General features: G+C 38.3%; 1 protein-coding gene across 2 annotated transcripts in view; it reads left to right on the forward strand.

The window, feature by feature from the left end:
• UBE3D (ubiquitin protein ligase E3D) overlaps nucleotides 1-15,057 on the forward strand; it is a 200,386-nt gene extending 185,329 nt beyond the window's left edge. For both annotated transcript variants that reach the window (XM_020969935.2, XM_078155270.1), the window contains one exon: nucleotides 14,443-15,057. In XM_020969935.2, the coding sequence (XP_020825594.1) occupies nucleotides 14,443-14,463 (21 nt within the window). In that variant the 3' untranslated portion in view covers nucleotides 14,464-15,057. The remainder of the gene's footprint in view (nucleotides 1-14,442) is intronic.
• Nucleotides 15,058-17,212: the final 2,155 nt, after the last annotated feature.

Raw genomic sequence — 17,212 nt, forward strand, 5'->3', positions numbered from 1 at the left:
CTACTTACTAGCTGTGTGACCCTGGGCAAGTCACTTAACCCCGATTGCCTCACCAAAAAAAAAAAGTGGGGGGGAGTTGTAGTCTGAAGTTTTTCAACTGTATGTCCTCTTTTCTCCAGGCTAACCTCCCACACCTTTCAGCTGCTCTAAATTTAATGCTGTGGTCACCAGACCTTATATCATTTTAATCAATCAATCAGTGATCAATAAGCATTTATCGAGTGCTTCCTATGTGACCCAGTTCTATGCTAAGCACTCAGTACAAAGAAAAACACTCTCTTTTCTGCTTTCAGCAGAGAAAATACCAGCAGACATACAGATTGATGGAAGTCCCCAGTCCATACCACATCTTGTCATGGTGCCAGGTTTGTGACCTGTTTCTTTAGTTTATCATCCATTTCTTTCTTTTGGACTGGTGGTCTGTAGTATACTCCAACTGCAGTGTCACTTTTCTTTCTCTGTTTATTCTTATTCAAATACTGTTCATTGTGTATCTTCCTTGAAGTTCATGGTTTTCTCTCTGCTTTTTATATATGATTATAGTCTGCCTTCTCCCCACTTTTTTTTTTTAGTGAATTTATTCCTTTTGAATAAGATATACCCTTTCCTAGTCTTGTTCTAACCGTGAGTTACATCCCATTAGGTCTTGATGAATATCTGTGAGGTTGAATTTACTTCTTTGTATAAGATTTCTAGTTTATCCTCTCCATTTGCATATACACATAGGAGACCACAAGTTATATTACTGCCCCTCTTTTCCCATGAATTGCTGGTCCTTTTCATGAATTTTCTTCTTCCAATGTTTTATATACTACTATCCTGAAACTCTAGCATCAGACTTTGTAATATATATGGGAAGTTTTCTCCTTCTTTCTCCATGTTTAGTTTAAAACTCCCATAACCAGATCTTTAAAATTTTAGGCAAATGTATATTTTACTAGACCTCATTAGGTCTACTCTCTTAAGGATTGGTCCAGAAATGCAAATCCCATTCTTAAGCACTATCTTAACCACCAGTATACTTTCAAAACCAGCTGTTCCCTTTCCTTTTGAGTACAGACCCTCAGCTTCTACCTTGAAAACTACCATTCTTCTATTTTATGACACATGTTCAGAAACTATTTTACCTAGTTGAAGCAGGTTTTGATCTTGGTTGCTTCTCTGATAAACAACCAAAAATAGAAAGAGCTTGATAATGAGGCTATCGGTAAGAAAAATCAACTGACATATCAGAATCTTGTTATATCATTGCAGAAAGCTGCCTTGTGCCCTAATGGGGCTCATACCACTTACATTATTCCATTGACCCTGGAATTTATAATTCTGCTCAAGTCTTAAAAAAGTAACTTCTGAATTTCATTTTTTTTCTGTGTGTGTGCTCCTGAACAAAAAAGATTTAAGTAAAAATGGAGCTATGTAAAGCTGCATTAAGTGCTAAATGCCTTCCCTAAAACATTTGTTATTTATTAAAACTTTTTCTATGCTAAATGCATATCTTTCCAAAGAGATAAAAAGATTTCATTTATCTGATGAATGCCAGTACATTTCCCTCCCTCATCCATTATTGGTTATCTTGATGCTTTTTTTCTAAATTTTGGTTAGGCAGAAGCATACCAGTAGTATTAGAAACAAAACAGCCACTTTAGAAATAACATCCAAGATAATCCAAGAGAGGAGCAATATCTCCTTTATATGTTTACTTTTGGTCTATCTTAAGCAAAAGCCCCACATATTCCTTAAAAATACTAAATTAAAAGAATCTCTTGAGTCACAAGTGATAATATAGTCTTTGTTCCTGGAATATATGAAATCTTACACTGTAACTCTCACCATCCAAGCTGGGTTTAAAAGAATATTCTCATACAAGTAGGTTTTATCAAAAGGCAATATATTTTGAGGTATAATTCTCCCCCCCCCCCCAGCTTACCACTATATACGTTTTTGATCTTGTGGGTTTGAAACCTTGGAAAATGTAATTTAAAAACTTGCTTGCTTTGCATTATAATAACACCATTGATGCTTTTATCAAGTCCACTTAGCTGGGAAAAGATGGATGGTGAGAATATGTTAAGATTTACTTCCATTCATGTCTGTAACCCTGCCTTAGTATGTGATATCTTTTCTTAAACAGGCTGTCAGAAGATACTCAGTTCCATTGTATTTTTCCCTTCCCCCCAAGCATCATATGTGTCTCATACACAGTGAGTGACATACCTAGCTTGGTTGTCACAGCTATATTTACCTGGACTATTTCCCAAGGAGAAGACAAAAAAGGTTTAAAAATTTTGGTTTTGTGTCAATTAGCATACGTATTAGGGTAGCTAGGTGGTACAGTAGATAGAATGCTGGGCCTTAGTCAGGAAGACTCATCTTCCTGAGTTCAAATCTGGCTTCAGACATTTACTAGCTGTATGACCCTGGGCAAGTCACTTAGCCCTGTTTGCCTCAGTTTCCTCATCTGTAAAACAAGCTGGAGAAGAACATGGTGAACCACTCTAGTGGCTTTGCCAAGAAAACCCCTAAATGGGATCACGAAAAGTTGGACACAATTGAAAGCAACTGAACAAAAATAACAAAAAGAATATGTTACAGCTTATGGGAAATTAGGAAGACAAATAAAATGAAATTATGGTAACTAATCTTCATTTACATAAATGAACTAATTTGAGTTTCACAATAACCCCATGCTGTAGGAGGAACTACAAGTATTATCATCATAGAATGACAAAATTTCTGTGTTGGAAAGGGCCTTATTAGTATCATGTAGCATAAAGAGAGGGACTGTATTTTTTACCTTTCTTTGTCTCCCTAGTACAATGCCTGGTATATAATAAGTATTTAATAAATACTTGTTTACTGACTGAATGTGAAGCGAAAGGCCCTGAGTTCAAATAGTAGTTCTTTTACTTATGACCTGTACGACTGTGGGCAAGTCACACCTCATCTCTGGGCCTCAGTTTACTCATCTGTAAAATGATAGAGATGGGCTTTAAATTCCCTTCAGTTCTAAATCTGTGATCTTTTGGTCAAGGCTTCTCTGCTTGAAGAAGAATCCACATTAGGACATATCCAACATGTGGTCATCTAGCCTTTGCTTGAAGACTTCCAGATGAGGAGCCAGAATTGGAGAGAAGTTAGATAACTTGCCTGTATTCACTTACACAGTGTCAAAAATGGTATTTGAACCCAGGTTTTCTTCATTCAGCGTCCAGCAACATTCTATTTGTAGATAGGATTGAATAGATCCTATTCTATTCATAGATAGGATAGCCATGGCCTCCTTCAATAACATTTAATCTTTCTTTCCCTTTCCCTTTCCCTTTTCCTTCCTATCCTCCCTTCCTTCCTCCCTCCCTTTTTTCCTTCCTTCCTTCCTTCATCCTTCCTTCCTTCCTTCCTTCCTTCCTTCCTTCCTTCCTTCCTTCCTTCCTTCCTTCCTTCCTTCTTCCTTCCTTCCTTCCTTCCTTCCTTCCTTCCTTCCTTCCTTCCTTCCTTCCTTCCTTCCCCCCTCCTTCCTTATCGTTCCTTCCTTCCTTCCTTCCTTCCTTCCTTCCTTCCCTCCTTCCCTCCTTCCCTCCTTCCTTCCTTCCTTCCTCCTTCCCTCCTTCCTTCTTCCTTCCTTCCTTCCTCCTTCCCTCCTTCCCCTTCCTTCCCTCCTCCTTCCCTCCTTCCCTCCTTCCCTCCTTCCTCCTTCCTTCCTCCTTCCCTCCTTCCTCCTCCTCCTTCCCTCCTTCCTTCCTTCCCTCCTTCCTTCCTCCTTCCCTCCTTCCCTCCTTCCCTCCTTCCCTCCCTCCCTCCCTCCTCCCTCCCTCCTTCCTTCCTTCCTTCCTTCCTCCTTCCTTCCTTCCTTCCTTCCTTCCTTCCTTCCTTCCTCCCTCCTTCCTTCCTTCGTTCCTCCCTTCCTTCCTTCCTTCCTTCCTTCCTTCCTTCCTTCCTTCCTTCCTTCCTTCCTCCCTCCCTCCCTTCCTTCCTTTTTCTTTCTCTTTCTTTTTACCCTGTAATTCATAGTGAAACTGTGCACTCAACGAGGAGCAATACCTGATGTTCCTTCAGGCCAGTTTTTTCTCAGAATTGGAGAGGGAGGGAGGGCTGTCAGCACTCCAGAGGATTGCTGCTCATCATTGTTATGGTACTCATATGTTTTCCTACTTTTCTTGGCAAAGTCTCCCACCTCAAGTTGTCTCCTTTGATCTCTTTTCCTTGTCTTTCCCTTTTGTGGGTAGGAAGGTTTCCATATACTAGCCATCTTTATTGGGTACAGACTGATCCAGAAGGCTATAATATGTTAGAGTCCATTGCCTTCCCCATATAAATGTTATAATAATAATATCAGAAATTACCCCTTAGTCAACAAGCAGTTATTAAGTGCCTACTATGTGCCAGTCACTATGCTAATCATTGGGGATACACATAAAGGCAAGGAGCTTGCCCTCAAGAAGCTCACATTCTAATGGGAGAGACAACATGCATATAACTAGATACAGACTGTTTATATATAGGAAAGGTTAAAGGTAATCAACAGAGGAAAGACATTAGCATTAAGGGGGATCAGGAAGGACTTCTTGCACAAGGTGGGATTTTATTTTATTTTATTTTTTGTTGTTTTGGCTAGGCAATGGGGTTGGTTAAGTGACTTGCCCAGGGTCACACAGCTAGTAAGTGTTATGTGTCTGAGGCCAGATTTGAACTCAGGTCCTCCTGAATCCAGGGCTGGTGCTCTATCCACTGTGCCACCTAACTGCCCCAGAAGGTGGGATTTTAGCTGAGACTTGAAGGAAGCCAACAATTCTGGGCTCATGGTTGTGGCCTGGTAATCTATTTCTTCTGTCCCTAACCAAAGGAAATATTTGATCTCAACAGAATAAAAGGCCTGTGTTTTAATCATACCTCCTGTTTCTATAATGTCTTGAGTTTTGCAAAGTACTTTACTTATAATAACCCTGCAATTAAGATGAGAAACTCCAGCTTGAGAGAAGTGATTTGCCCAGGGTCATATAACTAGTAGGTGTCAGATTTGGAGTTAGAAGTCATGTCTGGCAGTCCTAGTGTATCCTAACTCTCAAGTCTAACACATCTTCCAGTAATGAATGGAAATCCCTGTGGAGGGAGTACATAAAGTAGAGGAAGGTCCCTGCTTTGTGACATGAGGAGAGCCTCAAAACAAAATAGAGGAGGTCCCCTGTTGACTTTAGGATAAAATACAAACTCCTTAGTCTATGCATTCTTGATCCCATATACATAGGCAGACTTCTTTCATTTTTATTTATGAGTTTTAATTCTTTTTCACACTGTCATTTCCTTATCTAAACCACCACAGACCCACAACCCCATGACTGCATACATGATTAAATCCTCTCTTGTGGCAAAGAAACACAACAAATAAAACTATTGCAGCTGATAGTGTTTGTCACATTATAACTTTCCCTCCCTTCCCTCCATCCACGAAAAGGAGGGAGGTGTGTTCTATCCCCTGTACTCCAAACCAAGATTGGATATGGCACTGAGTCTGGCCACCTTTTTGCGATGTTTCGTTTTCATAGTTGTCATTGTGTGTGCATATTGTTCTTTTATTCTGCTTACTTTATTCTGCATCAGTCCTTTTTAACTTTGGAAAATTTCTTGCTTTATGATGAACTTAAACACCAAAAAAGGGTAGTTTCATATACATAGCAAAAGGAAAAAAGAGGACTCTATATGAAACAAGGAGTTTCTATTTCATACAGTTTGATTTTTTAAAATATAATGAATGCTATGTGACACTTAAAATTTTTATTCTAAAGTTAAATGTAAAAAAAACTCCCTCAAAACATTACCATATTCAGAGCAGAAAACAAAAAAGAGCATTATATGTGAAACCATGAATTTTCTTTTCATACTTTTTGGTGTTTTTTTTTAGTTATGTAATTAATTCTATATGTTACTTTCAAAACTGTCCTGTTTGTACTTCCTTCTAAATGTCCTTCTGTTCTCCTGTTGTTCATTTTGAAAAATATTACAGTGACTCTTTTTTTACATAGCATCATTTCTTTTTAGTATTCCTATGTAGTCCTTATGAAAAATCCCTTTTTTTTCCCTTTGGGTATTTGCTTTTGGTTGTTACAGTCAGTCATTTCTATCTTTAGGAGTGAATAACTTAGTGCCCCTGGGCCTGGGATGTCCTAGTCTGAGCCAGCTGGTCACTGCAGTCTCTTGCACCCTGGGCCTTCCAAGGTGCTCACCCTATTGCTCTCTGACCACCTTGAGGAATTTCTGGTCACCCTGTAGCTTTGTTGGGGGATGCCTCTGGACACAGAGCCTTGCAGGCTAAACATGCCGCTGGCCATCTCTGTTCACTGTGGGAATCCCCAGCATTGGGGCTAATTTTATTGGCAAATAAAATCCCCATTCCTATTGATTGCAGACTTCTGGCTGACTTTTTTGTGTAGTTCTGGGGTGGAAGAAATAATTCACTGTGGTTCCTCATTGGATTTCTTGATCATTAATGGGTCAGATATGAACTTCAAGGTTTTACTGGAATAGGTTTATGGGAGCCTGATGGTTTGCCTTCCGTTCAGGCAGCCATCTTGGCCAGAAACTTGACTTCTTACATTTTAGTCCAATTTAAACACTCTGGTTTCAGCCAGAGTGTCTTACCCGCTCATCATCCTATCGTGTGTCTCTATGCCTTTGCATTCCATGTAGTTTTTGAAAGTTTTGGAGATTTTTTTTCATCATTATAATTTTTTGAATACTTTTCTACTTGGACCTTTCCGCCCCAGCAGAAGTCTCTCTTACAACAAATTCTAGCAGAATCAACACAGTGACTGTGTCATATAAGCGTGTGCTTTATTCCATAGTTAGGCCTTGACATTTCTGCCAAGAACAGAGAGAGAAAGTCAATGAAAGAATCTGTTTGATTTTATCTTCAAATACTAGTACCTAGGACAGTACCAGGCACATAGCAGTCATGTAGTAAATGCTTGTTGAATTAAATTGACAATTTTTTTGATAATAATGAAAATGCTGACATTTTATGATGCCAAAGCATCTTATATACATTATCTCCCCTAGCCCTCACTACTAGCCTGTGAAGTATATACTACTAGTATAAATTATTATTTGGGTGGGACCAGGCATGTGATTTCATTGGCAAAAACCAGAGTCCCAAAGAGAAAATTCCAATGTAGATTAGTGCCAGTTTTCCTCAGGGCAGTGAGAGTTAAGTGACTTACCCAGGTTCACAGTCAGTCCTGATCAAAGATGGGATTTGAACCCAGGTTCTCATCACTCTGAAGATGGCCCTCTGTCCCTTATGCCTTGCTTTCCCTTTCTGGAACTGGGGGGATAGAAGTTGGTAGTACAGGTATTATTATCCCTGTTTTACAGATGTGGAAACTGAGGCTCCAAAAACTTAAGTCACTTCCCTTTATCACACAATTAAGTGTCAAGGCTGGGACTTGAACCTGTCTCCCCTGTTTCCAAGTCTAACACTCTTTCTACTGTTCTATATCATGTCTTCGTTTTATTGTTTACTCTATTTCCTAATACTTTTTTATAGCAGTATTGCATAGCAGTCATTCCATTGCATATACCTACAAAGTTATTTTTAAAAAAGACGAAACAGAGAGCACTGTTTTGGATGTGAAATCTTGGCACCCCAACTGGATTTTCAGGCAGGTGCACTGCAGTTTTTTCTTAGAAAAAGGCAATCTGATTCCAAGTTAGATCAATCTTCATATGTAATTTGCAACTGCTTTCAGTAGATGAATATGAATATCACAATGTCGTGGATTTTTAAAAATTTTTTCAAGATTTTAAGTACACAGTGCCATTATAAAGAAACCTTGCTGTCTATCTCTAAAACGCCCTTTCCACCCACCCCTGAAACTTATGAAACTCATATTTTTCAATGCATTATAATCTTATCTAGTTTGTATAGCACATACTGAGGTGTTTCTGTGCCTTTGCAGAAGATGCTAATGTTATCTGGTGCAGTCGACTTTGGCAGCAAAGGAGTTCTTTCCATTGAAATTTCAAAAGATTATTAAGTAGAAGTTAAATCATACAAGTTTATGACTATTGATATTAAAGGACTTTCAGGGTGTTTCAAATGTTAAACGTATATGCTGGAATTTTCAAAGCACAGCTTTTAGTTTCACTATATCAGCCCTATTATTGTTTGCCAAATGAGAGAAGGTAAAAAAAAAATAAAGCATTTTGCGGAATTTTAGGCACAAATATATCAACATCATCATCGCCATTATTGTTATTATTATTTTTATATGCCGTGATGGAAGAAGGCTGCTTTTAATGATGACTTAAACCTTATGTTTAGTCAGCCTTGGGGCGGTGGGAAAAGCACTGGGCTTAAAGTCAGTTAAGATTTGACTACCTTGCTGTGGGCCCCTGGGCAAGTCATTTAACTTCTCTCATACTTAGTTTCCTCATCTGTAAAATGTGGATACTGAATAGCACCTCACTCACAAAGTTGTTGTGAGGATCAAATGAAATCACAGCACTTTGCAGAACTTTAAAGCACCATATATATGCTGATGGTTATTATTAGTGATTCTTTTATTTGACCATAAAACCAGTTATTTTCTCCATCCATGCAAATAGTCCATTGTTGTTGTTGTTTTTCAGTCATGTCCAACTCTCTGTGATCCCATTTGGGTTTTTTTTTTTTGGGAAGGAAACCACTTGGCAGTGATTTGCCATTTCCTTCTCCAGCTCATTTTACAGATGAGGAAACTGAGGCAAACAGGGTTAAGTGACTTGGCCAGGATCACACAGCGAGGCCAAATTTCAACTCCGGAAGATGAGTCTTCCTGACTGAGGCCCAGCATTCTATGCACTGCACCGCCTAGCTGCCCCCCCCACATAATCCATAGAACATTAAAAATGTTGGGCAGATACTAACCAGTACCAGGCCTATTCCTATCTGAATTCCATTAAAGTGATAAGACTATTTAAGTTTATAATGTTTCTTTTTCTTTTCTTATTATATTTAAGTTTTAGCATTTGTCTAAAAGAAAAAAGGAAAAAAATAAAGTGTTAAGAATAAGAAGATGCTGATGCACATAGTTATAATAAATGTTTAATAATAACCTCTGGACTATGCAGAAATGAAAAGCTCTCAAAATGTAGGGACCTAGCTTAAGGAATAAAAAAACCAAACCAAAACAGAAAAGCAAACAACGTGGGCACGAGATGGAGCTCATTTTGTGCGTATCTTTCTTGTCTTCTTGTTGTATCTGTGTTTGTCCCGAAGATGCTTTCTGGGAACCTGTAAAAGTTTGAGCTTTACTTTTCAGCATTTCCATTCGGTTATAAAAAGCAGTCACTTGATCCACCTGCATCCCAAGTACAGACTGTTTCTATCTGAACTCACCTGATTATTAGATGGGAAGAAACAAGAATAATTTTAAGAATAGCAGCTCATGTTTATATAGTGCTTTAAGGTTTGCCAAGCATTTGACATATATTTTGTCTCATCTGATTCTCACAAACAATGCTGTCAGGTAGATGGTGCTATTATTCCCATTTTACAGATGAAGAAACTAAGGCTCAAAGAGTCTGACTGAATGACTTACCGAAGGTCACATAGTGTCTGAGATGGAATTGGAATCTAGATATTTCCAACTTTTCACTTTGGCACAGCTGCCATGCTGGGTTAGTTCACTTGGCATCTTTGCAAACCTTGGTGACCATATATTTCAGTAGCAACAAAGCCTAAAAATCTGCAGCTATATTCTTACATTTTCAAGTGCCTTGAAATGTTTACTTTGGAGAGTAAAGCTGGAAAGATGAAATGCAGAGATTTTTCTCGGTGCAGTGGAACAAAATCAAATTATCTTCTCTTAAAATAAATGGCAGTCAGGGAAGGCAATTTTTCCTGTCATGGATAAGAGCTAGGGAATACAAAATCAGCATTTAAAATGTGTTAACTCATAGCGTTTTAAATAAAAAGAAGCCCAAATGCAATGGATGGTTACCTGTTCCCAGGGATGATTATGGTTTCTTATTATTACATCCTAAAAAAAAAAACATACATACGTAATGTACTGGGATTGCTGAATCATAGAAATTATAAGTGAGAAAAGACTTGTTGGATCAACTTTTCAAAGAGTTCTTTCTAGAGCCTGCATTTTTTCTTATTCATAGTTATGTAATTAAATCACAGCCAGCCTTTTGCAGCTTTGAAATGGAGACTGTTTTCACCTCTAGGGTCGAGCTTCCAGCAAGGTTTGTTCAAAAGAAAAAAAAAATTCTCATGGTAGGTTACAAACCAAGACCAAAGATCTCTCAGTTTCTAGAATATTATCTGCTTTTTCTAACTTTTCTCTTAGGAATAGAAATCCTATTATATCCCATCTAGCACCTTTCCCTTTTTAGCTCCCCTTTCTGTGTTACCTTCCCCTAAAAGAATGCTAGCTCCTTGAGGGTAGAGATTGTTTCTCTTTTTGTTTATTTTGTATTCCCACAGTGCCTGGCACATAGTAAGTGCTTAGTAATTCCCTCCTCCCTCCCTCCCTTCCTTCCTTCCTCCCTCCCTCTGTCCTTTCTTTACTTTTTTCCTTCCTTCCTTCTCTCCCTCCATGTCTTTCTCTGTCTGTCTCCCTTAAAGTGGCTGTGACACTCAAATTAGATTGGTAAGAAATACTCAGGAAATTACAAAGCATGATACCATTGTAAGGTGGTGTTATTCTTCTGTAATGTAATGATTTTCAGCATGCCTTGGGAGCAGTGAACCCCATGCTTGAAATGCTCTCCTTCCTGCCTCATCTCTAGCTCCTTTTGAAGCTCAGCTCAAGTGCTGCCTGCTACAAAAAGCACGTCCTGCTCCATTTCCTTCTCCCCACTTGTGAGTGCATCCTTCTGCCTCCTCCAGAATTCCATCCTAGAATTATAGAAATTCCCAAATGGAGACTGACCTGTAGCACTACTATAACAATACTAAAATGCTGATAATAACAGCAATACTAAGAGCTAACGTTTATATAGCATCTTGCACTTTACAAGAGACTATCTTTCACAAAAATCTTGTAAGGAAAGTATTATAGCTATTGTTGTTCCCCTTTTGAAGCTGAAGGATCCCAAGTATTTTATACATTCTATAGTCATTTTCAGCAGAATGTTTCTATTTCTTCCTGCTGAGTTTTATTGGTATTATTAAGAAATACTGATCATTCATTTTACATCCTGGAAGTTTTGCTAAAGTTATTAGTTGTTGCAATTAAATTTTTGGTTGACTCTTTATTCATGGTTATTCCTTCAATTTCTTTTTCTTGTTTTATTGCTGTAGCCATCATTTCTAGTACTATGTCAAATCGACGTAGTGACAATGGACATCTTGATTTCATCTCTCAATTTGTTAGAAAAGATTCTAGTTTTATTTCCATTACAAGTAATGATAACTTTTGGTTTTAGCTATTATACTATTTATCATTTTAAGGAGATGCCTATTTATTCCTGTGTTTTCTAGGGTTTTTAACCTTACAACCATCAGAGTGGAAAAATGACAGAAAAGGAAAGTGATCAATGACAGGGAGGCCGTGAGGAAACAGGCTCATTGATGCACTTTGGACCAGTCAGCCTATGAATGGCTCACCAGCTATTCTGGAAAACAATTTGGAATTGTGCATAAAAAGTTATTAACAGTGTGTGTGCCCCTTGACCCAGCTATGCCACAGCTGGGCCTGTGTCCAAAAGAGAGCAAAGACAAAGGAAAAGGCCCTTTATGTATATTTATAGCAGCTCTTTTCATGGTGACAAAAAAGCTGGAAATGAATAGGAAATCCATAAATTGAGCAAGAGATAAATGAATTATTGTACATAATTATATAGTATATAAAATAGAACATAGTACAGGTGATAAATTACTATTGTGTAGAAAAACATGAAGAAATAGCTGGTTTTGAAAAGACATTGAAAGACTTATATGAACTGATGCAGCATGGAAGAATAATTTATACCTATAATGTCAATATTATAAAAATGAACAATTTTGAGGACTTTTATAAATGGATGAATTAAATGAATGGACAGAACCAGGAGAACAATTTATACATAACAACACTGAAAAGCAAACAACTTTAAAGACTGTTAGAACCCTGATCAATACAATGGCCACTCATGATTGTAGACCACCAGTGATGAAACATGCTATTCACATCAGTGACAAGGTGATAGACTTAGGGTGCAGATTGAGGGATACACAATTTTTTATACAGCCATTGAGGAATTTTTTTTACTTAGTCATGCATATTTGTTACAAGAAATTTTGTTTTTTCTTTTCCAAATTTTTTGTGAGGTTGGGAGGTGGGAGACAGAGAAAATACATTTCTATTCATTTAAATTCTATTGATGTGTGTGTGTGTGTGTGTGTGTGTGTTGTGAGGGTGAGAGAGAGAGGAGAGAGAGAGAGAGAGAGAGAGAGAGAGAGAGAGAGAGAGAGAGAGAAATGGGAGTGTTTAAAAGTTGTATGCCCTTTCAGAAGAAGTTGCTATAATATTAGTTTTACTTAACTATTTTACTTTGTTAAAAGAGACCTCTCATGAAGAAGTAGTGGTCTATAAATGTTTGCAGTGCAAATAGAAAACAGCAATAAAACTTTTTTAAAAATAGAAAAAACAGATCTTCATCCAGGTCATGCCACTTACCATGGATATCTCTTCTGTCCTGCTTGGTGATCTCATCTGCTTCTGTGGATTTATTTATTTTGTGAGTTTCCCTTTGGCTTTAATAGGTTTTCCAGATTCCTTCACCAGTTGAATTGTTTTTATTTCTATCCCCACCCCACCCCACCCCAAATCTTACATGTCTGTCTGTTTCCCATGCCTAGAATGCACTCCTTCCTCATCTCTTCTTCATGCAATCCCTCTCTTCCTTCAGGATGCAGCAGAAGTACCACCTTTTATACTGTCTATCCTGATTGCCCCAATTCTAGTGCCTGTTGTCTCTAATTACTTTAATATAACTATGTGATTTTTTTTCTGTATATACTTAAATGTTGTGCCTCTTGATAGAATGTACACTCCTTGAGAGCAGGAATTATTTCTCATTGTTTTGCTTTTTGCCTCTGTATCCTGAATGCCTAGCAGAATGCCTGGCATATAGTAGGCACTTAATTAATGCTTCTTCATTAGTTGGTTGATTGAACCATGCCTTGAATCCCCATTTTTGTTTCTATTCAGTTGGTATACTTTCTGAAATTACAGCATGGCATTATGCCTAAAGAGATAACCTTGGAATCAAGAAAGCCTAGATTTGAGTCCTGTCTCAATCCATATTGGGTGTGTGACCCTGGACACGTAACTTAACCTCTCAGTGTTCTAGGCGACTCCTTAAGACTGTGTTTGTTCTAGACAACTCTGTAAGGTTGTATGTTGTTTGAGGCAAGTCTCTAAGACTGTTTTTGTTCTAGGCAACTCTCTAAGGCTGTGTGTTGTTCTAGGCAACTCTCTAAGGCTGTGTTTAGTTCTAGGTGACTCTCTAAGGCTGTGTTTTGTTCTAGGCAACTCTCTAAGGCTGTGTCTAGTTCTAGGCAACTCTCTAAGGCTGTGTTTAGTTCTAGGCAACTCTCTAAGGTTGTGTTTAGTTCTAGGCAACTCTCTAAGGCTGTGTTTAGTTCTAGGCAACTCTCTAAGACTGTTTTTGTTCTAGGCAACTCTCTAAGGCTGTGTGTTGTTCTAGACAACTCTCTAAGGCTGTGTTTTGCAAAGAAGGCACCAGCCTGCATTGGCAAAATTAGTTTCCTCACTGGAAGCTTACTGTAGCAATGAAATCACAGTTCCAGGTTCTATCCCTGTCTGAATTTATAGCCTAATCATGTTTTCCCATAAATCTGTGTGGCTGAATAGATTATGTTTACAATTCTGTTTCTCTGCTATGGCAGGTTGTTGACACCATTAGAAATTCAGAAAGTATCCTACCTGATCCTCGTTAAATAACTTGAAAATGGCCCTGTGTAGAGGCCATAAATGAAATAAAAATTTAATAAACACTTGATTTTAAGATGTTCTTGTTGACAAGCACAGTAAACATGATTAAAAACATTAGGGTGAACTGAGTTAGGTGGATGTAATTTACTGGTGAGGAGGACTAGAAATTGCCTCATTCATTTCTACAGCTATGGATATTTCCAAAAGATTCAGAAGAATCATATGAGTCAGTAGAAAAATTTTATTTGGTGGGAGCACAGCTTTAGTGTCAGTAAAAAACTCCTTATTTTCTTTAAAAGATATGTTAATCATTTTAATTACTTTGTGGTTCATTAATTAAGCTCTATCTAATTGGATGTTACTGTAAAACTACAACACTTAAAGTGTAGGTTTATTTATTTTTTCCTTCTTTAGTGTATACCCTTGCTGACCAGATGGAGCCGACTTTGATTGAATGTTCATTCAAACATTGTCAAATTTATAAGTAAAATATTTTATGGTTTGTTTCTATCTTTTACAGGTGGCCTTTTTGAAGATGTGATTGTTGGAGTCCGGGCATTCCCCTCTCTGCAAAACAACTTTCCAACATAATGCATTTCAAAGGGGCCAGGTGTCTCTGTGGCAGGCAGCTATTTTGAAGAAAGGGGTTAAGTTATAAAAGGAAAGCATCCCGTTTAATTCTTTCTGTATATTTGTTTGCATTTGGCAATATGCCCCCCATGGGAATAGTTCTCAATTGGTCCCTTTGAAAAGCTGAGGCTCTGAAGAAACTCACAGTTGTAGGTTGTCAGAAGTTGGAGATGGATACAGAAGTGACCTCCCTAACCCCTGCAGAGAAGGACGTTTGGGTCTGTGCTGCGTCAGCACCACCTGGAAGGAACAGGGCTGGTTGCTGGGATATTAGCTAATGGGGACCCATCTGTCCTGTATGGAAGCTTAAGAGACAGCCAATGAGGACATTAATCAGGGAGGGCTGAGGTGTGAGTTCCACAAACTCTGAGAAGCAGACTTTTAAAGAGCATCATAGATGTAGCTCTGTTTTGAAAGGAGAAAAGAAAATAGGTTATTTCTAGCTATTGTCATCAGATTAAAAAGTAAACCGCAGTTTTATTAAACCATTTTTCATGATGCCTAATCTGTTTGTTTCCTTCCCTTATTACTATTTTTTGTACCATTGCAGTAACCTTTATAACATTGCCCCTATTCTCATAATTTTAAAATATATTGTTTTTAAAATTATGATCTTAACAAACATTTTGATATGCAATGAAAAATTAAAAAGAAGGATCATACACGAAACTGTTAAATTCCATTATGTACAGTTGGTTTTTAAAGTGAATTTTCAATTTAACACAGGAATGAAGTAGAAAAAAATATCCCCCTCTCTGTGTCTCTTTCTGAACTTCTCTTTTTCTTCTGTGTATTTTTTAAAAAGATTTGTTGCCCACTTTTCTTCCCTTTTTATTTTTACATCTCTATTACTACCCACCAGCTTTCCCCCCACATTGAAACTCTTTCCTCTTAGCATAATTGAACAATAATTGTTTTATGCAATAGTTATAAATATGTAAGTATAACTGAGTAATAACTATGCTTGAGTAATTGAGTCATAAGTATAATTGAGCAAAACAAATAAACATATTCATACCCCTGCATTTTCATAATAATCTTGTTAAAACCTTATAACTAAAGTCTACAAAAAGCCACAGCAATTACGTGACCAGAGTGAGTAGGCCAGATCAACCCCTGTTCCTCTTCCCCTATCCTTTAACTTCTTTTTCAGGACAGTCCCTGCGTGGGACATTCTGGCCCTACTCTTCTCTACTGTGGAGCTAATTGCCCCTAAATGTTGATTCTCTTTACATCATGTTTTTGTTGAACCAATTTTTAGCTGAAGTATGCCTGTATTACCCTCCAGCAACAGCTGGATGGGTCCAGATGACCCAATATATACATGTATGTGTATCTCATCCTTCTTCCTATATAAAAATAATTGTTATTCATGTGTTCCAGGGCAAGTGACAGGATCTTATTTCAGTTCTCTAGGATGCATAATTTCATCCATATGGATCCTAGATCTAGAATTTACCACAATATGGCAAGGCAGTCCTTTTCCATCTCCCTAATTAACTCACTATCCCACTCACCACTCTTACAGCGATTTCTACACTTTTCTGTCCCTTTTCAAACCTCCTTGGCTGCCTTGCCCTGGCCCTCTCTACTTAGAACTTTGCCTTATATTTTATTGAAAAAATGGAGGCCATTTCACAAGAACTCCCTCTTCTCCTCTCTTCATCTCATATCTGTCAGATGCCTTATGTCACTTTCTGTCATCTTTGTCTGTCATGATGAGATGGCCCTTCTCCTTGCAAAGATGAGCTCCTCTACATGCAGAAGTAATCCCATCCCATCCCATCCCCCCATCCCGTCCCGTCCCGTCCCGTCCCATCCCATCCCCCCATCCCGTCCCATCCCATCCCATCCCGTCCCATCCTATCCTATCCTATCCCATATTCTGCAGCGACTGGCTTCTAGACCACTTCTGCTACCTCACTTAGCTTCAATCTCTCCTTGTCAACAAACAGGCTGATTCCCTACTGCTCTAAGAGGTAGCTAAGTGGGTCATTGTAGAGAGCGCTGGCTGGAAGAGCTAAGTTCAATTCTGGCCTAAAACTCTTATCAGCTGTGTGACTGTGGCCAAGTTATTTAACCTCTGTCTCAGTTTCCTCAGCTATAAAATTGGGATAGTAATAGCACCTACCTCTCAGGTAGGTTGTTGTGAGGATCAAATGAGATAATAATTGTAAAGCACTTAGCACAGTGCCTGGCATAGTAGGTGCTATATAAATGCTGGCTATTATTAATTACAAGCATGCTCATGTTTCCACTGTCCTAAAAAAACTCACTTGATCTATGCATCTCCACCAGCTATGGTCTCATATCTCTTCTTTCATGGCTAAAATCCTTTAGAAGACCATTTATAATCAATGCCTCCACTTCCTTTCCTTTTATTCCCTTTGTTGTTGCCGAGCCATTTCAGTTGAATCCAACTCTTTGTAATGCCATTTGGGCTTTTCTTGGCAAAGATATTGGAATGGTTTGCCATTTCTTCCTCCAGCTTCTTTTGCAGATGAGGAACTAAGGCAGACTCAGCTAGTAAGTGTCGGAGACTGGATTTGAACTACAAATGTGTATCTTCCTAATTCCAGGCCTGGCACTCTATCCACTGAGCCACCTAGGGGCCCCATTCCCTTTTAACTCTGTACAATCTGACTAGTGTTTTGTCATTC

Source organism: Phascolarctos cinereus, unplaced genomic scaffold (assembly GCF_003287225.1).
Source record: "Phascolarctos cinereus isolate Bilbo 61053 unplaced genomic scaffold, phaCin_HiC Scaffold_5;HRSCAF=322, whole genome shotgun sequence".
Taxonomy (NCBI): domain Eukaryota; kingdom Metazoa; phylum Chordata; class Mammalia; order Diprotodontia; family Phascolarctidae; genus Phascolarctos; species Phascolarctos cinereus.